The sequence below is a fragment of the Lepisma saccharinum genome, chromosome 29 (assembly GCF_977018435.1).
Source record: "Lepisma saccharinum chromosome 29, izLepSacc3.1, whole genome shotgun sequence".
Classification (NCBI taxonomy): Eukaryota; Metazoa; Arthropoda; class Insecta; order Zygentoma; family Lepismatidae; genus Lepisma; species Lepisma saccharinum.
Window position 1 is genome coordinate 33187743 of NC_139257.1, and position 25435 is coordinate 33213177.

Genomic DNA, 25435 nt, shown 5'->3' on the forward strand with positions numbered 1-25435 from the left:
TTACATTCATCTAAAGGCTCCAGGTTCGATCCCCGAACCTTTAGAGGTTCATGGCACGCACCAAAGGTGTGTCACGATACGTTATATAATTGTACATATCTGAAAAAAAATGCATCCCCTCCTATAAAAAAGATCTACATCTTACCTGATGCTCCTGCAAAACTCTCACAGAACGGGACAAATTAAAATATTTCTCATATTTCCATTCCTCAACCGGCTTCTCCTTAAGAACCATAATATTTTCCTTAGTGTCCAGCGCATCAGGATTATATTTCGAATTGGATGCTTTGTTTATTAGTGGTTTTATATCATTTTCCACCTGTCGGCCTTCCACTTCATCGTTCTCCTCTTTTATACTTCCTTCCTTCTTCACATTGGTTGTGTTGCTAGATTTCTTTTCAGGCTTTTCATACTTTGTACAATTTAAATAAAAATCAGATACCAAAATCCTGAAATAATGAAACAAAATTAGAATTGAGTTAGATACTGGAATCAACATTTTTTTATACCTGCTTGGAACTTTCTTCTTGTATGTATACATTGTCAGTGATCTAAATATTAGAATTTAAAAGTAGCTTTGCCAAAGCTACTATATAAAAAATGTAGCTTCCCTACAGCTATATTTCCCAAAAATTTAGCTGGCTACTTGTTATAATAAATAACCACATGGATATTCAAAAGAAGTCCTTAGCAAGGTCAATAAACAACTCAAGATTCTCTAATTTATTTTCCTGTAGTTTACGGTTATTACAAGGATAAGAAAACAGTTTTTCGTTGTGACGTTTCAGGAGAACACATGATTCCTTCATCAGACATTTATTTTCATTTTGACTAAAGATACAGTTATAACAATGGTTAGCAATTTCTTAAACAAAAAGAATCCGTTAGATGTTGTCAACGTTACATTAATATAGCAACTTAACTGTGAAGCAATGCATACATACGAGAAAAATTATTATTCTTTAAATTAGTTGATTGATTGATTGATTTAGTTTATTTCACTTCGCATTTCTGACACTTTTGGCTAATTACGAAGATGAAGATGAGTAATGATATGATGAAAGGACATGCACAAAGAACACCCATGCCCAGGTTGGGATTCGAACATGGGTCCCTGGCTTCGTAGCATGCTGTGGTAACCTCTCTGTCATGGAGGCTGGCACTCAGAACTATTCAGAATTATATTTAATAATAACCCATGGCTCGACAGCCCTCGGTAGGGCCTGGGCCTATCTCCCGACTGCCAGTCTCCCTCCCACGATCCTACCTAGAGGTTTGGAGATCTTCAACCAGAAGTGGGGTGACGTGGGGTTAGCACCTCGAACCCCCAGCCGTTGTAGAAGATTTCCGAGACCGGGTTACGCTACTCACTCATAGCTCACCAATTTCCTCACGATGGTGGGTTGCCACACCAAGGCAGACTCGAACCCATGTCGTCCCGCAGTCGGAGCCCAAAGCACAGCACCTTCGACTGCACGGTCACGGAGGACGATAAAAGGTAAAAAAAAGGTAAAGTGTTCCCCCGTGCATAGCACCACGCCATGAAGGCGTATAGGGGGTGTGGGGATAACGCCCCACACTTTCTTGATCCGGTCGTGAGTGGGGGTGATGTGATCAGCATCACGCCCCTGACCGCCTTTACCCCCCAGGGTTTCCCCCAGGTACCCATGTTATTCGACGCTGGGTGGGCGCCGGGGCCGCTTCCACCGTTAGAAAAGTTCCCGGATTTGAACCGGCCGGGGATCGAACCCGGGACCTTGAGCATGGTAGTCAGACGCGTTACCGACTGAGCCACCGCGGCTGCCTAGAACGATAGAATTATATTTGAATAACAGTAAAATTTGTATCGGAACTTTTTCAGTATCAAGCTTAATTCGATATTCATCGTTCCCTATTATATATACAACCATATTAGTTGCAGTACAGTATTTAGTATTTGTAAAAGTTCATATCAGTCAAGTCTGGATAAAAGTTACAGAAAGTTTAACCTGGAAAAGATTTAAAGTTTTCAAGTGTCTCCCCTACTTCCCCAAAAGATAGGCAGGGGAACATAGCTCCATGTTAAGTGATCGACTTTCAATCTTGCCATCAAAGTTAGTGTTCAAATCCCACCCTGTTTCATCTAACCATCATTCTTCCTCATTGTGGCAATTATGCTGATTGCAAGCCCAACTGGAGGCTGACCTACTGTTTTCTACATAGCTTTATCTGTCGACTAATCATCTTTGGGGGTGTGTGCCTCGATGAGTGTCAACAACCTCAGTTGCACGGTAGAAGTAACATCGCTCTCCCGTTACAACGTTGCCAAGTGTAAATCTCTTTTTGTCAGTTGTTTTTATTGGCTCGTTTGTATGGTGTTTGGGTGTTTTGTGTACTAATTTTCCATGTTTTGTGTACTATTGTACAACGTTTATCCAATAACGGTGCTGATCAAGTTACTCTCTCCCCATTTTACAGTAAGTTTGGCAACATGCTGTGTATCTGATGCTCATTTGTTTCGTCCCACCACGAACTTTGTAAAGTCCACGCGTTTACTTCGTTAACGTAAAAGAACAAAAGAATCCGCTGCCACAAACGTGGGTGGGGATAAATAGCAGGCGAGTTGTTTTCGTCCAATGACACTCAACCTTCAGCCAATGGGTGCAGCTGTCATTCTTCTAGTCTACTCCACGTGGAGTCTCAGTCACATGACTGTGGATACGCTGTTGCCGTACTTTGCAACTTCAATATGGAAACTGTTGGAAGGTAGTTGTATGCAGAGGGACAAGGTGGCGTACAGTAGATGTGTGGCAACACTGTGCGGTGAATTTAATTGTTGCAGCTGGTGGGCACACTCCATCAACTTCAAAGCCAGCCGGTCATTAATGTAGCTAGCGTATCGACTATAACTCGGAAATATCTGATGTCAGTTGGAAGAGAATTCAACTGATCGCTGATTCATTGTTTCCTAGCGGCCAGTTGGAATTGTGAGCGGTATAGCCAAAATGTAGTAGAAAAGTGACGCAAAATAACAAAAATACAAAATATTCAGGGCTAGGTTTATGGCGTTGCTGCATTTGTGTGCTTCAGCCAGACCTTCTGCCTCGGGCTCCTTTCTAAATTTTACGTACGATAGCAAATTTCCATCAACCACCACTGTTCTTTTGACATGGGTGTCCTTAAAAAACTGGCAACATCGAGGGAGGGAACATGTGGTAGCCACACACATTGTCAAGAGTGTGAGAAAGATAAAGTCTAACTTTCTTTAAGTTTGACCAGAGCCGTACATCCATGGTAAACACTTACTCCTTTCTAATGAAATCGATGAACTCTTTGCTCTTATTAAGGATATCACTTATAATATGAACAAGGCTTCTCTCTAATTCCTTCTGAGTACGTTTTCCTTCTACATCATACTCAAGTAATTCGGTCGGTGAAATTTCTTCCGTTCCATAAAGCAGGAGTTCTGCAGTTGCTTCTAATCCCAAACTACGAGCTTTATCCGCAAGGGTCACTCTGCCTAATTTCCATGTTGTGGACTGAAATAAATAAATGATACACCAATACATTTTGTGCTAGAATAAGTGAAATTGAAATAATAGACTTTAACACTCATTGCACAAACAAGTTGAAACTAAGTTATAACAGGTGGGCTGAAAAGTTCGTAGGCTAACATAGTAAAAAATATTTTTTTGACAAAATTCGATTTTATTATTCAAAATAGTTGCCTTCGAAGGCGATACAACGATTATAGCGGTCATACAATTTTTCGATGCCATTTTTATAGTACGATTTCTCTTTAGCCTCAAAATAGGCCTCAGTTTCGGCGATTACCTCTTCATCAGCGCTAAATTTCTTTCCAGCGAGCATTCTTTTAAGGTCTGCAAACAGGAAAAAGTCACTAGGGGCCAGATCTGGAGAATATGGTGGATGGGGAAGCAATTCGTAGTCTAATTCATATAATTTTGCCATCGTTTTCATTGATTTGTGACACGGTGCATTGTCTTGATGAAACAGCACTTTTTTCTTCTTCAAATGAGGCCGTTTTTTCGTGATTTCATCCTTTAAACGCTCCAACAACGCTATGTAAAGTCTCAGCTATCTCGATCAACTTCACTTTACAATCATTTAAAATTATTTTGTGGACTTTTTTTAGGTTTTCGTCGGTAACAGCCTCTTTGGGGCATCCACTGCGTGCATCGTCTTCGATGCTCATTTCGCCTCGTTTAAATTTAGCAAACCACTTCTCAACGGTTGATTTTCCTGGTGCAGAGTCCGAATAATGTTTATCAAGCCAAGCCTTGGCTTCAACAGTATTTTTTTTCGCCAAAAAGCAATGCTTTATTAAACACGAAATTTTTTTTTATCCATTTTTTCACAATAACAAAAGCTGCTTCACTCACAATGCTATATCTCACGAACTAATTATCCGGCAGCTGTGAAATTTATACACGTATCTTTTGAAGGTTAGTACTAAGTAAAAATCACATGGATTTAATTCTAGTAACGCCATCTATGAGTTAGCCTACGAACTTTTCAGCCCACCTGGTAGTTAAAAGTAATGCAAAACACACAAACAGCATGATTAAAGACACTTTAAAAGTTTGTCCGAGCTTTCGACTCCATCGCAGAGTCATCATCAGGGCTGGTCGAGAGACAGCAAAGAAGACACAGTTGCAACTGACAAAGCGAGTAGCGTCAGCGGAACTGGAAGTGTTAATAAACAATCCGGAGGTTCTCAGATTGGATATTATTCGTGCTACAAACGATGCACACTTAGAAATGTATTAGAGTTCAGTGTAGAGGTGTACTGGTGTTTAGTGCTTCATGCAATAAAATTCTTTGAGTTTCTCTTTCGTCTAGTACCACTCACATCCCATTGTGTTTCATAACCTTTTAGCAATGATGAATTGAAATGTAGGACGTTTGAATGGAACACCCTGTATTACCAGACATGCATATTGTCGTGTATGAACACACAGAGGTTAAATGATTCACACATGTAGGCACTTCATAATATAAAGATTAACACGAGGATACAAAATAACAACGATTTAATACTAAGCTTACAAGAACCATTTCTAAGATGGCTGAACACACAATCTCATCAATCAATAACTTTACAAACAATTGAATATTGATTCAGATATTATGCACACTTAACACATATTTCGTTTTTGGTGGAAATATGAAATGTGAAATAGCATGCTGTAATGTTCATTTTTCATGTTTTTCTGCAATGTTTTGACACGAAATGAATTGGAAAATGTAAAATAACCTCACACAAAAAATATAGAGTTTATTTACTGACACAACACTTTCTGTAGTCTGAATTATCCTGTGAGTCATGCAAAATTATGGAAAAATTTGAGAAGAAAAATTGAACTCCTCATACAGAAATAAACTTAATACTTGGATAACCACATACATGTGCTATTAGAAAAGCAATTTCATTTTATGTAAGAGAAATGTTTTTTAAAATCAAATTTAGAATTATATTCACCATCTCAACACTAAGAGAATGCTTCAGGTACACCATTTTTGATCCCAAAAAGTGTTCAGGTTTTGTACTGAAATCTTGATCTTTCATTCACCAATAATATGTAGCTCTATATATATAACATAGTCAGTCAATCCATACTATGGGAGAGATGCAGTAATAGATAATTAAGGTACTCACGTTTCCCACAAAGCTGTTTTACATTGGAATTCGAATTCCAACGAGGATGGTGGCAGTGGCTACCGAAATTAATAGAAAATAATGTAAAACAGCTTTGCGGAAAACGTGAGTACCTTAATTATAGTCAGTCAAGAGATGTCAACATAAATCCATTACATAACATACTTAACATCATATCTTTGAAACCTTAACACCTTCACTGGCATAGTGCTCATGTGCTGGGCAGCAGGTACATGCTGCTCCTGGGCACTATTCTAGTGCATTGTCTGGCCTGCAGTGAGCAGTGCACACACACCAACATCAATGTACCTTTAGGTCCACTTGAAATGGCTAGCCTGGTAGTGCACCAACCCACCTTACGCCTGTGAATATGTACATTAGTTTTCGGCATTTTGAACAACTGATTTACTGAGTGAATTTTTGTAGATTTACATGTAGAAACATACATTTATGGTATGCAAATATTGAAGACTTTTCACAATTACAGCGAATGAACTATTGAAAGTTGTATACATTAATGTTTCAAAATATTAATTCAATTAAAACTTAGCGCATGCCACAGGTCAACACCGGAATATTGTTCTTCTTAAAGGTTCGCATAACCACTTTCTGTAGGTGAAAATTTGATTTTTAATTTAATTTGAATTTTTAAATTTGGGTGCATCGGCAATTAGGCTATTTTGCACCCGTCACTTTATACGGGGTCTAGCCCCTTACCTAAATTAAAATATAACTAATAACATAACTCTAACGGAAGACTAAAATATTCTGACTTAGGTTAACAACTAAAATAAATATTACTGTGATGTGTTGTAACTAAAATATTAAAATATTCTGACTGGTTAAAAGCTGAGGCTGTAAAGAAGCACTCAGCACAAATAAGGACAACACACACAATTATACTGGCCATAGGGCTAGTCGCCAGAGCCTCGTTCGTCTGCAAAATGCAGTCCAGGGTGTACTATGTGGAAGTGAGGTTGACAATTGGGTGTACTATGTGGAAATGAGGTTGACAACTGGGTGCACTATGTGGAAGTGAGGTTGACAACTCTGTGTACTACGTGGAAGTGAGGTTGACAATTGGGTGTACTATGTGGAAGTGAGGTTGACAATTGGGTGTACTATGTGGAAGTGAGGTTGACCATTAGGTGTACTATGTGGAAGTGAGGTTGACAATTGGGTGTACTATGTGGAAATGAGGTTGACAACTGGGTGCACTATGTGGAAGTGAGGTTGACAACTCTGTGTACTACGTGGAAGTGAGGTTGACAATTGGGTGTACTATGTGGAAATGAGGTTGACAACTGGGTGCACTATGTGGAAGTGAGGTTGACAACTCTGTGTACTACGTGGAAGTTAGGTTGACAATTGGGTGTCCTATGTGGAAGTGAGGTTGACAATTGGGTGTACTATGTGGAAGTGAGGTTGACAATTGGGTGTACTATGTGGAAGTGAGGTTGACCATTAGGTGTACTATGTGGAAGTGAGGTTGACAACTCTGTGTACTACGTGGAAGTGAGGTTGACAATTGGGTGTACTATGTGGAAGTGAGGTTGACAATTGGGTGAACTACATGGAAGTTCACCCCTTACACCCCTGTAGATGAAAAATAATATAATGCAATTATTTTTAGTGGCTGTTATTTTTCCTACAACTTTTAGTCCTGGTTTTCCAGAACTTTTTCAAGTTTACACCAAGATAAACACACACACAACACACAAACTTTATGGTTAATCACTCTACAGTTCTGCCGCATGAAAAATAAAAACCGCTCAATGTAACTGTATTATATTATTTTGCACCATAATATTGAAAAAGAGTACTTACTTTGGCATGTCAAATGGTTATAATCCAATATTTCATCAAGATCACATGGTTTCTTCAGGGAAGACAAAACATATACTACATGTGAAAGGTACAGGATAAAACTCGTTGCTCCCTACGATAGTGGTACTGTGTCTCGGATAAGTAAAAATGACAGCAGAAAGTGGAAGTCAGCTGGATCTTGGCAAAATATGGACACTAATCTACCAATGCAACAAGGTGAATAACTTCATTTTATTATACTAAGAATTTGGCACATGACATAAGTTATGCTATAAATAAACCATCAGTATTAACTTACGATATGCTCCAGTTCTCTCATTGTGATGCAAGACAAAATAGAAGACTTCAGCTCATCTGTAAGCACACCTTTCTTCGTGAGGGAGTCAATCATAGTTTTAGCTTTATTTTGGACCAATCTGATAAGAAAAGAAATTTTGCCATTGTTAATTGGGCTTGAGTAATATTAGTTATGATCTTGAAACTCAAATAATTTGGCGGTGCTTTATTCTATTCAGAGGCACCTGTCCCATGATCTATATTCCACGTTTTATTTGACCCAATATGTAAGTTATGACAGTGGTTTAATATATTATTATTATTATTATAGTGCTTCATAATTAGGACTAATTAAATTTATTTACAACAGCCAACATATTTTTAAGTCTAAACTGGAAGATACTTTAACTGCACAGAATGTTTTATGAAATAATTTGGGCTGAGTTAACAGTAATTCCTAGTCTAAATATCATGGAAAGTAAGCAAAAGTATCAATACAATTTTCATTATTTTCTTGTGTGAATGAATTACATATACAAGAAACTTTGCTGAAGTTCTATTACAATTTAAAAAAAATAATAATGTAATACTTACTTCAATTCTCTGTAACTTTCCTTTACTTCACGTAATTTTTCAGGAGTCATAGAATTATTCTTGTCTTTTCTAAAGCGAGCAATGAATGGAATGGAATAATCTTCATCAAATAACTCCTTTACATTTTGAGCAACCCAGGGTTCTATTTTCTGTGTTTGTGACAAAATATCCACTTCATCCCATTCCATCTTTATAGGGACATCCTTGAAATAACATATACATTTAAATTAGCTCTCACACAGTTAATTCAATGAAATAAAACAAGCCCAAAAAATTAAAGCAGAGATGTATCAGCTTTAGTTACAAAGCCTTCATGAGGATAAATTATATTACAGTGCCTTCTGTAAAGCATAAAAAATTGTTTAATTAATATACATTAAGTTTAAGATAAAAAGATATGGACTGTAATATTCCATTATTTTTATAAACACAACAAAATAGATTTTACAGGGTGTCTACCCAAATAACAAATCAAACATTCTTGACTCTTTCACTTTTCTTAACTTTTATTTGTATGACCCCTACTTAGGTAAAGTTGGAAATTAGCAATTAAGAAAATAAATATTTATTTAATGAAAAATCCCTACCACAAGGAGAGTTAAGATGCCAACTGATGCAGTATTTAACAAAATAATTATACTTGCTTTATCAATTAATGCCTCCTGGACTGCATTTGGCTGACTAGTGAGGCTCTGACATCTGAACTCACGGTCAATGTAATTTTCTGTGTGGCTCGCATTGTCGCCCCTATATACAGGGTGTCTATAAAGTCAGTTAACATTTCAATGAACTAATGACAAATCTTTTCTTTTTTCCAAGTGATCTGATAAAATGTACTCTATAGAAGAGAGAATAGCCGTTGTTTGTGCTCGTCTGCGTGGAATGACGTATGAACAGGTGCGGACGGACTTCACTCAGAAATTCAGAAAACCAGGCCCCCATAAAGAACCTGGCCAACAAGTTCAAGCGAACAGGTAGCGTTGTGGATGAAGAACGTCCTGGTAGGCCAGCCGTAACACCACAAATTGTGGAAAATGTACAGGACGCGATCACACGTAGCCCCACCGCATCGACCACGCGACTCAGTATCCACAATCCCAGCATCTACCAACTGTGGTTCATAGCACGGTGGATTGGGGCACACCAAGCTTGTTACTATGCACCAACAGGATGGGGCACCACCGCATCTTGCCATCATCGTTCGTGATCACCTAAATGAAATTTTCACCAGTAGATGGATTGGTCGTGTCTCGCAATGGGGAGTTGCCAACCCCCCCCCCCCCTCGATCTGACCCCATTAGACTTTTACATTTGAGGGTTTATCAAGTCTAAGGTGTACGGGGCGAGGATCCACAGCATAGCCCAGATGAAACAACGCATTACGGCCGCAGTTGCTGAGATTACACCAGCTATGTTGGAGAACGTGTTTCAGGCTGTGGTGGATTGTTCGCATATGTGCCTAGACTTGAGGGGTGGTCACATGGAGTTATATTAATTTTGTGTCCTACTGTGATATATGTTTCAGTACATATTGTATTTTGTACCATAAATCCTGTTCATGTAGAAATGTTAAGTGCCTTTATAGACACCCTGTATTGTTGATTGTCCCTTTATCCATCTAACCTTACCATTCATTCTCATCTTCACGATTAGCCAAAGGGGCAGAAAAGTGAAATAAAATAAATCAGTCATTGTGAAAGCAAAAATTCTCGACTATAACTATAATTTCTTGACCTGCTTGTTGATTACTTTACTGGTAGACACCCTGTTTTAACTATGCAAACCTTAAAAATTCACTTTACCTCTATCTCTTCTATGCCACCGTCTTGTTTTTCTCCTGCTTCTTTTTTAACATTTGCATCTGTCTGTGGAGGTTCTTTATCGCGGTCATTATCTTTCCGTTTGAAAGTTCCTAAGCAAATGATGCTTTCATCACATGCATTGCTACTGCTGTAGTCATCATCCTCGTTATAATCACTAGATATAGTAGTTGGAGTTGCTATTTCCAACTTCATCTTCTTCACCCTTCCTGTCATTGTTGTTCTCTTAAATCACACTGTTCAATACAAGAAGGATACAGAATTATTAGTGTATTAAACAAATAAACTTTCAAGTTATGAGCATTTGCACATTGTAAAATTATATTAAAAGCTGATAGGAGAGGGTGTCTACAATTTTATAAAATAAAAATTCCTTGACTTTTTCAGATTAAATCGTTAGTGCAAATTGTGTATATCAAAATGTCTTTAAAGAAGACAACATTTCCACCTTGTAATCAAGGGTTCAAAATCGGTGGAGGCACAAAGTAGTTCGGATCCCACTTCAAACTATAGGTCCAGTCCTAATTAATCTACCTGTGCACAAAGTGGAGTCAAAAAAACACCTCAAATGTTCTATATCAGGGCAGTTTTTAGTGCAAACCTTCCCTTTCACCTAGACTGTTGTGTCAATGGGGAAAATAGGCAAAGTGATTGATGCCTTGTAGGGATGCCTTTTCTACTCATCACAGCAGGTGCTCGTAACAGTCAATCAGACAAACATATTCTAAGAATCTTCCCATGCTCTTACAATGTTGGAGGCCAGGAATAACACCGACCATGCTTTAAACAGCCTACATCTTTAGTATGTTACACCTATGGTCCCTTTAACCGCCCAGTAAGTACATCGTTCAACAATGGAAAAAGCCTCATCCAGTCGGCGTCACTCCAGATTTTTCAAATTTTGTAATGCAGGCTGGAAGATGGCTGACATTTGCACAGAGGGATGCTGACACTCCTTGCTGTTGCGTTGCTTCCTTTGCCGCTCGGATCGTTCAAGGTGTTAAGGTTCAAGGGCTTCAGTGGCCTGCCCAAGGAGGGTTATAACCCCCCCCCTGGCCCAGTATTCCTAAAATTGATTTGGTAATTTTAAGTCCACTTTATGCAGATAGGCTAATCGGGACTAGACCTACAGTTTAAAGTGGGATCCGAACCACTATGTGCCTCCACCGGATATCCAACCCGAGACCCCTTGGTTACAGGGTAATGATGCTACCACTGCACCATCGAGGAGGCCTCAGTATTCCTAAAAAAGAACATCAAAAATAGGAAAAGATGTCAAAATAAGGGCAGACTACCCAAAAAAAGGTGTACGTAACCCACCCTCCCTCCCTCTTGGAAATCCTGGGTACACCACTGAAGGGCTTCAAGCCCTTGTGGTGGAAATTAAGGGTTCTATCCAATAAATCTTATTTCTAACATGCAATTAATCACAAGTGAGTGCCCTGCTCACTTTTAATTTTATGACGTGCCATTTTAACAGTTTAAAATACTGGCCTATGGTGCTTTCTAGCTAACTCTCAGTGTGTCACGAGTGGACCTGATCACATTCTAATGAGATGATGTAAATGGCAGTTTGAGAGAGACATTTGTTGTGGAAGGAGTGTTGTCAGAGTGAGGGACCGATTACGTTACAGGTTTTTAATATAAATTTGTGCATTTAGTGAATTAGTCTATGCTCATTGTAGTGCATTTTCGTACCTATATGTTTTTGTCGTATAAATACAAAAAATGTAAGTGACTTTATATATTATATGAGATTTGAGGACCACACATGCAACTACCCAGGGTTCTTCAGGGCAAGTTTGAGGAACATGCACTTGTTAGTTGTTCGCTTGGATGATACGAGGCGAATTTTTAAAGTAAGTACCATTTTGAAATTCCGCCGCTGCAGCGCTGCGGTTGGTGTGCCGTGCATGTGCACTGTGTACCTACATCTGTTGGCAAGCCACAGACGCCATTCCGGCAACAATCGATCGTGTATACATTTGATTTTGCGTATTTAAAATGCCTCCGCCGATTGAGAATCCTGCCGACTGTGAAATACGCGCTGTTATTTGTTTTCTTAGTGCTTAAGACGTGAAAGCAGTTGAAATTCACCGTCAGATTTGTGAAGTGTATGGACAAAACATTATGAGTGATGGAATGGTACGCAAATGGGTAAGAGCTTTCAAAGATGGCCAAAAGAATGTTCATGACGAGGAACTGAGTGGGTGACCCTCAGTGATCACTAACGATTTGGTGCAGAAAGTCGACGAAAAAGTGAAAGAGAACAGACGCTTCACGATTTCTTCGTTATCAGAGGAGTTCCTTGAAGGTTCAAGAAGTGTTATCTACGAAATTGTTACCGAATGCTTAAACAATCAAAAATTGTGCTCACGATGGGTACCAAAAATGTTAACTGAGGTAGCACCTTGACCTTTCTTGTCAAGATCTCATCGCATCATTTGGCTGGGAACAATTTGATCATCCTCCATACAGCCCAGATCTAGCACCCAGTGACTACCACGTGTTTCTGCAACTGAAGAAGCATCTCTGAGGTCAGCGCCACGATGACGACGATAGCCTCAAAATGGCCATGTTGAAGTCAGTGGCTGTCAACTCAGGCGGCAAACTTCTATGACGAAGGAATACAAAAGCTTGTTGTTCAATATGATAAGTGCCTTAATATTGGTGGCAATTATGTGGAAAAGTAGATAAAAGTGGGGTCTTTCATGTAACAATAAAGATGTTACTAACTAACTGACTAACTCTCTAGCCTTCTTAAACCCGAAGGTTCATGGCTGCAGCAATACAGGCCTTCCATCTTTTCCTATCTTGAGCAAGTTCTATATACTCTTTTCCATCCCTACCGATTTCCCTTAGGTCCATCTCAACGTCGTCCCTCCATCTTCGTCTTGGCCTTCCTACAGGTCTCTTACCATCAGGTTTCCCAACAAGAATCCTGTAAACTCCTCTTTCCTCTCCCATTCGTGCCACATGGCCTGCCCACCTATGTCTTCTTGGTTTAATTATTCTAATAATATCTGGACATGAATACAAATTCTAAATTTGTAGTTCTAAATTATGTAACCTTCTCCACTCACCTGTCTCCTCATCCCTTTTAGGTCCAAAGATTTTCCTAAGGATCTTATTTTCAAATACTCTCAATATATGTTCCTCTTTCAATGTAAGGGACCAAGTTTCACACCCATATAATACTACAGGCAAAATTACTGTTTTGTATATTTTAACTTTTAGTTTCTTAGATATTAAACGAGAAGACAAAAGTTTATGAAGAGAGAAGTAACATGCATTTCCTGAATTAAGCCTACTTTTTATTTCCTCTTTAATATAATTTTCATTTGTTAATATTACTCCTAAGTATTTGAATTTGGAAACTGGTTCAAACGAGTTGTTATCAATAATTAGATTTTGATTATTACCTAACACTTGGTTTCGGCCTGTAAGCATATATTTAGTTTTCTCTTTGTTAACTTCCAAACCTATCTCTTTACCAGCTTTGAAAAATATTTTAGCATTATTTTTAATTGTATTTATATCATCCCCTAATAAGTCTACATCGTCTGCATATGCTAACAACTGAGTCACACCATTTTAGTCCTCCTTTAGTTTCTTTTACCTTCCTAATAGCATATTCTAAGGCAAAATTAAAGAGCAATGGAGATAATGCATCTCCTTGTTTTAACCCATCATGAATTCTAAATTTGTCAGACATATTAATACCCATACGAAGTGTCTGTCTGATGTGAAAAATTTGATCTGTAGTTGATCTGTTATGTTTATGTTAGACAATATTTTGTATGTTGTTGAGAGTAGAGAAATTCCACGGTAATTATTGCAGTTTATTTTATCACCTTTTTTTAAACATAGGAACAATTATGGATTCTTTCCACTGTTGAGGGATTTCTTCTTTATTCCATATTAAACAAATTAATTTATGAATTTGACATATTAATGAATTTCCACCATATTTAATTAACTCAGCTGGTATTAAATCAATGCCAGGTGCTTTGTTATTCTTTAGCCTTTTAATAGCATCTTTAACTTCAGTCAAGTTAGGTTCTGGAACTAAAGGTTCTGCTGTGTGGACTTCATTTACTTCTGATTTATCTCCTACATGGACATTTAAAAGGTCATTAAAGTAGTTCTTCCATCTATTTAGAATATCGCTTGGGTCAGCTAGAAAATCACCATCTTTATCTTTTATCAAGTTTACTTTAGGTTGCCACCCCTTTCTAAACTCATTTACACCTTTATATAAATCTCTCATATTTTTCTTTTTGCTGTTTGTTTCAATTTCGTTAATTTTGCTTTTCAAGTAATCTCTTTTTTTACTTCTAAACGTGCGGTTAACTTCTCGCTGTATTCTATTATAATTGTTTAGATTTGTATCATCAGAGTTATTTAACCACCTAAGTCTAACCTGACTTCTTATTTCTATTAGATTATGACATTCATTTATGGTATCCTATACTTTCTTTAGCTGCTGATTCTATTGCATTACATATGTGCTCCCAATTCTTATTTACGTCTGTTTCATTTATATTTTTATCATCATTTAAATCCTGCAAAACATCAAATCTATTTGACAGTTTAATTTGGTAATCTTTCTTAATTCTTTCATCAGTAAACTTTCCTGTATCAAATTTTAGAACTTTTAGATTTTGTTGCTTATGATTTATCACTGAGAGTCTTTCTCTTAATTTAGCAATTACTAAATAATGGTCACTGACACAGTCAGCACCTCTATGTGTACAAACGTCAATTATACTAGTATGCCTTCTCTTATCAATGAGAATATGATCTATCTGATTATGAGTTTTACCATCTGGAGAAGACCAGGTATATTTATGGATATCTTTATGTTTAAAAGTGGTACTTTTCACAATTAAATTCTTTGAGGTTGCAAAAGTAATCAATCTTATACCATTATCATTACTTAATTCATGAAGACTTTCTTTACCAATCGTGGGTTTAAATGTCTCTTCTTTGCCAATCTGTGCATTACAGTCACCTAACAGAATTTTCATATCATACTGAGAAAATTTATCAAAGACCTGTTCTAACTCTGTATAAAAATCATCTTTAGTATTATCATCTTTATCTTCCGTTGGTGCATGTATGTTTATTAAAATAATTTTACACCACCTACCCTGTAAAACTGCATATGATATCCTATCATTAATAAATTCTACTGTTTTAAGAGCCGAGATAATTCTATTATTTATGAAAAAGCCTGTTCCAAAATTATGATTTTCAGTATCACCATAGAAAAAAGTATAATTTTTAGTTTTACAATTCCCTTCTCCTGGCCACCTAACTTCCTGGACAGCTACTACATCTAATTTATACTTCACTATCTCATTAACTGTACACTGAAATGCCCCAGGCCGGTAAAGGCTCAGAACATTCCAGGTGCCTAATTTAATATCCTTATTCCTAATGTAGATCTTATCCTTAGTCCAGGGACCCCCTAAAGTAGTCCCCACCTGGAGATCCGAACTGGGGACTATTTTACCTTGGGAATATCCATGGCCTTATATTGCTGTTTCTTGATTTTTTTTTTTTTTACAGTACAGAGTTGTCAGCTCTACGCCTAACCCCCATTATGAATGGAGGAACTACTACACAAGACAAATATAAACACATTAGACAGCACAATTACTACACAAGACGAACACAAACACATTAGACAGCACATATACTACACAAGACACACACAAACATATCACAACTATAACACAATATAGACACAAACACACCACAACTACTACACAATATAAACAAAAACAAACTACACACAACAACTACTACACAAAACAAACACAAACAAATTAGACAGCACAACTACTATGCAAGACAAAACAAACATACTAGACAGCACAACTACAACACAAGACAAGTTCTAAGATTGAGAACTTATTCCTCATAATGTTTGAGGAAGAGAAGAGAGAGCACGGGGTACAGTGCTGGTGTTAGCATGACAGTCAATTTATATTTGTACATTAGTGTGTAATAAATACATGTGACCTCCATGTACTGAATCTTGTTAAATTTGGAAACTGATCAGTGTAAGAACCATTGTTGGCGATGAGAGTTACGTCTGGACCCCCAGCAAGTCAAAGTACTTGCTCCAAGATGAATCCCACTTCCCATATTTTAACGTCAATTCATTAAAGACTCCAAGAAGTGCTACCTGCTTCTTAGATTATTTTGTCTTTGAAAGAATTTGAAACCTTCATTGGTATGGTTTTAAGTTCAATACAATAAAGATGTTACAAAAAGTTTAATTGTTTTTTGTACATTTCAAAATGGTACTTACTTAAAAAATATGCCTCTTATATTACACTGTTTGAAAACAAATATTTCGATACAAAAATGTAATAAAGAGAAAGGCATACAATAAAAAACATTTGAAGTATAAAAAAAATGTGGTGATAAATGTGGCTGAAAAGCAAGGGTGAACACCACACTCACCCACTATCGTTGGCGTGACTCAAGCGAGAGCATGATTGATCATGAGTTAAACCTATGTGAAAGGTATAAAAAGCATTTTTCAGGTACACACAGGGCTTTTACGCATTTATAGTTCATTTAGGCATTTTAGGTCCTATGGAATGTCAGTATAGGAGTGGGTACCCTTGACCCTCTGTACCCCCTAGACAAAGTAAAGTATTTTGCATGGTATATGAAGATTTTGTTATTTATGAACATTTTCAGTTGATTTTAGCTCACGGAAATGTGTTATTGTGAAGTAAAGTACATCTGTTAGCTTAGAAAGTTACTTTAACATGAAGAAGAACAGCCCGAAAGCAAGAGTTGGAAGTGGTCGAAAAAAAATGACTTTTTTGGGGAAAAACGAAGTTTTTTCCGCAGCTTTTTTGGTTGGGCTTTTTTCACAAAAGTGTCTCAAATCAATGAAAATACAGGAGTTCACAGTATTTTTCATGTTCCATGGGTTTCGTCTCGCTACTGTAAAATAGACACTCATTTCTAAACACAAAATACAATTTACAATATGAAATTTGTAGCTAGACATAAACAATGTTTTTTAAAAAAGCTGACTTTTTTGAATGGGCAGTTCTTTCCGATTATTATCTTCATATTTCTGTAGGCTTATTAAATATATCAATGTAGTATAAACATATTCACTTAATTAGAGTAGTTTTGTATGTGATTTTAATAGAACCTAATAGTATGATATGATTTTCAATGTTTGAATTTATTATACAAACATGTACATGAAGCAAAAAAGAAAATACTGTTCTACTTTTTGAAAATCTAGTGTGACAGTCAGATTTACCATTATTATTATTATTATCATTATTATTCATGTATGTAGCGGTAAAAAGACGTGTTGATTCAAAGTGTTGAGTGTTTTAATTTGTAAGATTACATATTTGATTTTTTGCCAAGCCGACGGGAGGAACGAGAGGTTCGCGTGTGTTAAGGGCGAGCACCTGAAGGGTCACGCTATGCGTCTAAAGCTTAGGAAATTCGACCGTAATGACAAACACTTAAATATCTCGGTTTCCAACGGTCAGATTCATGTGAAACTTATACCAGCGCAGCGGCATGTGTGCAAGGACGGATATGTGGAGTTTCGTCACGTTCAAGCGACAATTACGGACGCCAGATCAAATCGGTTCTAATTGATCAGTTTGTGGACAGCGATTGCAATTGAGCTATGGGCGACAGCCAGGCGGAAGCTTAATCCGCACAAACTCAACTTCGAGCACGGCTCGTCCCACTTGGGAGACAATAGAGCAAAGTGGACTGACCTCTTCGGAAGGTCACTCCAACGTGCGCATAGCGTCCTTTTTCAAAATCCAAATAAAACGAAGGACATGGTTTTTCGTTACACAGTCTTACCGCGATCCTTGTAGGGAGAGCAGCTCCGTGCTACCTCTCCATATACAGTTTTGCCGCGATTCTTGGAACGAGAGCACCTTCGTGCTACCTTTCGTGTACAGTGGACTTTGTTGTGATGTGCGAACACCAGTGTGTGTGATAGGCAGTAAGTCTACATGAGTGCGCCTACCTCAACCGCTGGGGGAAGTTGAAGCGAAACCGTGTTTCCGTGATTACCTTACGCCATTTATAATTTTTGAGAAACGAGGAACACCGGAAACTATGGCGGGCTAGAGGGAGAAGAGAGATGAGGGCGTTATGTCGATTCGCCCGATGTCAGAAGAAGCTACGCCGATGATGCCTATCCGCCGCCATGGAGAGAGAGAGAACGTCGAACGCCACCCTATTGATACGCCGACGATGCCTACCATCCGCCACGTTGACGCCCCGACGACGCCTACCAGCCGCGACAGAGAGACGTAGAGAGAGATGTTGACGCCCCGACGACGCCCCGACGACGCCTACCAGCCGCGACAGAGAGACGTAGAGAGAGATGTTGACGCCCCGACGACGCCGACGACGCCTACCATCCGCCACGTTGACGCCCCGACGACGCCTACCAGCCGCGACAGAGATGTAGAGAGAGATGTTGACGCCCCGACGACGCCTACAACGACCGCTCAGATGCGACGTCCGAACCGCGCCATACCACGGAGATCCACCGATCCCGAGAGGAAGAGGAGCCGGGGAACTAGGTGTTTGAACCCTTTTTGCATCTTCATCGTCACGACCAAGGAAACCTTTCGCGTGGATACTATGTGTTTTCAATCGCCCATAAAGACGCCTGGATGCACCCCGGAAGCTGAGAGATGGTAAAGTATTCATCTGTGTGAACCTTAACACGTGACGGCCCGATTGATTTAGAGAACGCCCTTGAAATTCGTCGACATTTTGAAAACGCCCACTCAACTCGAAATTTTATACCGAACTCCCGTCGCGCTTGTCATGTGTAATCTATTCGTCTCAGGTCAATTTTTCGTATTCCTTGTGATATTTTTTTATGATCTTAAATTCATTGTTGTTTGTGCTCCTTTGTATTTGTTTAAAGTGCGTACTATTAGAGTAAAGCGCCGCCCGCTTAATTGCATATTCTACTTGAGGTTTGTTCATTTTTATGTGTCAGCGCTGTGTCGCTGCTAGCTATGTCCGGTCGCATATGTGATTATTTGTTAAAGTATTTGCCTGGTAATGTGAATTGCTCGTCGCGGCGAAGTGTTTAAGTCCCGCCTGCTAGAGAGTATATGTTTGCGCGACTCAACGGAGGTTATTTGTTATGTTTGGAACCACGTGAGGTCTTGTAAAAGGAAAACGTCCGCCCACGTGAATGTAATTGCCGTTGAGACGCCTTTGTTTATACTGGTCAAGTAATGTATTGTCACCGCGCCGACTAGTTTCTTTTTTAAAAAACAAAAGGTGAACTTAAGTAAGGGCTGGCTAGGATTTAAGTAGCACTGGAGCAAAATCACAGATGACCTGATTAGACAAAAAGTAAGATAAAATTAATTGAGAATGCAATAATTAGGGCTTGTCGTCATAAAACCTGTACATGTCATGTATAATTTCTTGTGTCGATGACCCCATGAGGATTGAATCTGAGAGAGAATGTGAGAGTGCAAGTGTGGGGACCTGTAATGATTCCATTTTTGTTGGTTACAAATAGAATATACTTTTTATTTTCATGTTAATTTTGGGCTATATCATTTTCGTATGCATGTCGCTACCCGTGATTTTCAGGTATGCAGCTAGCCGCTTCCCGGCTACAGGTAAAGAGGTGGTAATTTGCAAGTACATATGTCTTTGTTTTTATTCGATATGGCTTATTACTATGCACTGTTGGTCACCGGTTCCTACACACGAACTTAACCTGGACCGTAACGCTATTTTGCTTGTCCGAGGGAGATTTTGCCGCCTCTATCTAGGTAGTGGTAGCATTTGTTTTCCCGGGCAAGGGAGGGTGTTTCATTCACTAGTATCAAATATCTTTACATTAAATTTTGTTTTCAGTAAAATATATTTGTATTCTGGCTATCCAGTACATCATGTACAGAGGCTGATTCATTTATATTGAGCCGAATTCAATGTGCCACTGTACCGACCATGCGCAACGCATCGCTGAGAGATTGCTCCGAGGCAAGCAACAGTATCTCAGTAGTCACACAGTAGAGCAGTGTGGTCGAGAGTAGTCTGATGCCACCGAAACTGAACAGATTCTGGGAGGGGTATATTGTTGCCTTTTCCGACTGTAAGTTCACAGCGTCGCGCATCGTAGACATGTGTAAAGTGCATAATTTTTGTGTAGGTCGTGCCACTGTGATTCGTATTATATGGAAATATGCGGCACAGAGTCCTGGGCCCACCACACCTACACGAGCAGCTAGAAACCGGCCTCCCGTGAAGAGGACCCTGCTGCTATTGCATGTTGTTCAACGTATGGGGACCTCCAAAACTCACCCCACACAGCATGCAATGGCCAGCAAATGCCGCACATCCCAGGCGACAATCAACCGTGCCATTCACAGGTATTTACGCCTCAAGGTCAGAGCAGCGTGCATGCCCTGAAACCGTGTCATGTATCTGAGCGAAAAAGGAACTGCAGGGGGATGTATGAACGTCATCTAGCGGGTGATCGGTGGAAGTGGAACAGGAAACTGGAATTTCTGCAATTCCCTTCTCTGACATCCCTGTCAAGAGTCCAGATGCCATTCATATTGTGCTTTCGGACTCCTGTCCCATCTCTGGCCTATGGAAAGCCTGTAACGAGGAGTGGGATGCAATACCCATGGTCCAGCTGCAACGGAGTCTCCTGCAATGGAAACTCCGATGCCGGGCAATAGTCAATAGTGGTGGCCTGCAGATCGAACACAACCGGTGGTGGAAACATTGCATTTCCTAGGTAGGTGGCACATTCGAATTCGGCTCAATATAAATGAATCAACCTCTGTATAATTTGGTTAAATGGCCGCTAAACCTGGTCATGGAGCAAGTATTCTGGCTGCTTGTTGCAGTAGTTCTCAACCTTTTGTGAGACCACAGTCCAGTAAATTTATTTCTTACAAATCGATGCCCTGAACCCAAAATATTCACTCATAAATACATTTTTGATCTTCAAAGATTATATGGAAATTAATATGTAACCTTAATTGATATTAATACAACTATGCTATAATCATACTTCAATTATGCATAGACTTGCTGTCAAAAATAAAATTGTATTTAAATTAGTTGTCAACCTCTGGGTGCAACGGACCTTTTCAGGCCTGGCTGTTGAAAAACACTGGCACTAAAACTGAAGCAGAAGAAATAATACTGTGAAAGAAAAAGAACTATTTAAGAAATCTGGGGTGGACCTGCAGTTTGGAATGAGATGCGAAGCACTCTGCCTCCATTGAGGATTGAGCCTCAGACCCCTCCAGAGGCCCATTCATGATTATACAAGGAACCTTCTATCAAAAAGTTGGCCTTTCCCAACAACAGAACTTGCAATTTGTTGTGTGATTTACAGGCTAAATTAAATCTTAATCTTTGATGAAGTAGCTAAACTTGTTAAGTATAGAGAACATTAAGACCGAAGCAAGATATGACAGTAGGGGTGTCACATTGAAATGACAAGTGTCATGGGCCTCTTCAGTCTAAGGAAGCATCCACCATCCATGCACAAACAAGGTGACATGAAGCGTGTCATTGAAGGAGCTTTCAGACTGAAGTCACTGATGACAAGCAACACAGCAGTGTCCTTTAGTGTAAAGCAAAACATTCACTGTGCATGCAACAACAACAGACTGAAGCAGCACGATGCACACCATTGAGAAAACAGTATAGTCCAAGCTACATGAACTGACTTGTTTGGCTCGTTGTCACACTTCAGTTCTAAAGATTGAATGGATTACTGAGGGTCTGCTTCCAAGTGACACTTGCAGCTTATATTGCTTTGGTTCGAAAGGTTGCATTTACTTTTCAAGGTTGGCCACATGTCGCTTCTGTCTGATAGCTCCGTTAAACAGGATATATATACACACACATTTATGTAATACATATACTTCTGGGCATGAGTTTACAATACCGAACCACTCTCCAATTTCTATAAAATTTCGCCTACTTACTAATTTCGGTGTCCTGATGACGTATCTGTAGTTCATATTTGGCGGTCACTTGTTAAAATTGTACATTTGCCTGTAGAACTTGTAAAATAACCTTGCGATATACCACGGTGATTGTCCATACACAGCAATTCGGAACCATCTTTCTTTCGCAATTAGTCAATGGTCTTGCTTTACGCACAACAATCTTGCTACCTTGAATATTGACGTCCGACGAGGAATGCCTACGAGGTTAGGTTAGGTTCCATTAGCATAAATACAAAGAAGAATTAATATTTTGGCTTGCCTAACATGAAATAGCTCTCTCCCGTGATGTCAGAACATAATGTTGCTAAGGTGTTATGTAATAAGTGACACCCATTCGGGGAAAATGGCATGTTCTGTGGAGCTACTGTTCTTATGGTAGGGTTATGTTACGTTAAGAAAACATAGTTTATTTAATTTTTTTCCCGATTTCCATACTCGACCGCCAATTATTACATGCAGATTCGTGATTAGCAGTTCACAATTAGTGAGTAGGCGAAATTTCATAGAAATTGGAGAGTGATCCGGTATTGGAAACTCGTTCCGTCTGTTTACCCATCGTACCCCCTCGAGAATTAATTTGAAATTTGTATTAATCGACAGATTTTGATGTTTTACATAATATAAAATTAGTTCCAGGGCGTGGAAAGCACAAATAACTGAGATATTCGATCACAAAGTATGACCCGTGTAAGCAAAAACATGCCATTTCTGAGTGCAGAAAACATCAAAATCTGTCAATTAATACAAAATTCAACATAATTCTCGAGTAAACAGACCCCTCATTACTTCCAAAGACTGATTAATACTAACATCTTTGCAAATCACTGGAGTTGACTGCTAATGGATGTCATGGTTATTCACCAAAATGTGGTATACTCTCTCAAAACACATTCCATAAATATAAAATTTTACATTCCAAACAACTTCAGATGTGCGTTTATCTTCATATAGGGGAAAAAATTCGGATATTAAAATAAAAATTGAGCGAGGAAAAGGTAAGAATTGACAATATAGAGAAAGTCTGTATTTTTTAAAATTTTCGGTACCTATACTAAGTAATTTTGGCATCCTAATCACGAATCTGTTGTAAAAAACCGGGGGTCACGACTGGAAATTGTACGTTTTAATGAAACATTGTTCATTAGCCCCAAAATCCATCCACGGGTAGCCCCAAAAACCATCCACGGGCAGCCCCACAAACCATCCACAGGTAGCCCACAAACCATTGACATTAGCTCCAAAAACCATCCATGGGTAGCCCCACAAACCATTGACATTAGCCCCAAAAACCATCCACGGGTAGCCCCATGAACCATTCACACGAGGTTAGGTTAGGCCTGTTAGGTTAGGTTCCATTAGCACTCATTTCACCCCTAAATTCATTGAAAAAATAGGGTTCGTACTAAAATTGAACATGATAAATAATTTTCTTGTAAAACAACGGCGTGGTTGGAAACAATGACAGGAGATTACATTTTCGTTCGTAAAACTACGCATATACACCTATATATAAAAAAAATCAATAGGCTTTTTTTTCTCAAATTTCCAGACGTGACCCCCGGTTTTTTACAACAGGTTCGTGATTAGGAGGCCAAAATTAGTTAGTAGACCGAAAATTAAAAAAAAATTGAGACGTTCTCTATATTGCAAATTCGCTCCGAGGAAAATAGTAGTTACGTCTGTTTGGAAATGAACACGATGAACAAGATAGAAAAGTTGTGAAACATGTCTAATAAACTCATAATGAATGTAAGGTAAAAATCTCACATTCCCCGGACACCTATAACTTCTTCGTTTTATCAATTTTTGACATTTGTACCTTATTACCGTAAGTAGTTTCTTCTGTAAAAATGAAGAAGTCTGTCCGGGGAAAATCAGGTTAGTACCGAAAATAAATATAAGTACCAAGTACTGTCCTTCTTTAACTATAGATGCAAGATTTGAGAGACCGTTATTATTTTCTGGATTTTTTACAACCTACTTTCTAAGAGGTAACGATATTAGTTTAGTTGATAGCAAGGTAAAAAGCAACCATTCATTATACATAAATTGTAGACGATTTTAAGGATGACAGAACTTTCAACAAACTGATTTGGACCGAACCACGAGCTAACAATTCAAAATAAATATTCTAAGTTACGAAATACATAGGAAAAAAAACACACAAACTTACGTGTATTAACGGTGTAAATATATCCAACAGCAATCCATACCAGAGAGCATTCAAATCCAAAAAGTATCTTCTCTTTGTTCAAATAAGGATTATCTATTACCTACTTCAAATATTCGCGCACATCACTTTTGGCTCTATTGGGGTCTCCCTTATCGCACAACTCTAGAGCAGCCTTGCGTTCTGACGTCAGGTGACGGATAACTACGTTGTTAGGTTAGGTCTGTTACGTTTGGTTCTATTAGCATAAATACATTGAAAATGTGAACTTATGCTAAGAAAACTGAAACTAGCTATCCTAACCAAACAACTTAGGCATATGGCCTAACAATACTAGGAGTCCCCAGTGACGTCAGAACTTAAGGTTTCTCTAGTGTTGTGCGATAAGGGAACCCCTTGGTTAGAGCGTCGTACTTTCAATTTGTCCTGCTCTGCACCGAACTAACATAAATGACGCATATTGCACAATTATCCTATCAAAATATTACAGATGGTGTATTTTATGTACACCATGGATAAGTTGTAATATACTTTCATTTTCAGGCAAATTTAAAAGCGTACTTATCCAGCGACGAATTGATGTAAAATGGATGATGAATTTGCAGAGGTCAAAAATTGGTGTTACCTCTTAAGGCGGGCATACATTAACGTAAAAACACGTAGAAGTCATAAAAATTTGCACCCAACGTAGAAATCCGCCTGTATATGGGGATGTTACGCACCGTAATTTCGTATGAACCCCCGTAATTTTCATACGGGCAACAAATTTAGCAGGTCTTAACTATTCTGCGTATACACGTGCGTAAAGGCGGCCAGGGAAGTGGGAATGAAAGGGCAGGTTGGGAGTGAAGGAAATCAACGGAGATAATTGCCCTGCTCTTCCCTCTGCCAGGACCCACCTATTGTGAACAACGATAATCAATCTGTGAGGTGCAACCGCTGAAAGGTCGGTCCCTGGGAACCCCTTTATAGAAAGCAGGTATAGAGCGACCACAAGGAAAAAACCTTGGATGAAAAGTCCCCGCGCAGCATTCCCTTCTTCCGTTCAGCTCGG

The 25435-nt window shown here is 38.8% G+C and overlaps 1 protein-coding gene across 1 annotated transcript in view; it reads right to left on the bottom strand.

The window, feature by feature from the left end:
* Positions 1-24531, bottom strand: part of LOC145981336 (S1 RNA-binding domain-containing protein 1-like) — a 61214-nt gene extending 36683 nt beyond the window's left edge. The window contains exons 1-6 of the mRNA XM_083114552.1: positions 24385-24531; positions 10159-10412; positions 8357-8559; positions 7785-7902; positions 3286-3518; positions 146-449 (exon numbers count right to left, since the gene is read on the bottom strand). Of these exons, the coding sequence (XP_082970678.1) occupies positions 146-449; positions 3286-3518; positions 7785-7902; positions 8357-8559; positions 10159-10392 (1092 nt within the window). The 5' untranslated portion in view covers positions 10393-10412; positions 24385-24531. The remainder of the gene's footprint in view (positions 1-145; positions 450-3285; positions 3519-7784; positions 7903-8356; positions 8560-10158; positions 10413-24384) is intronic.
* Positions 24532-25435: the final 904 nt, after the last annotated feature.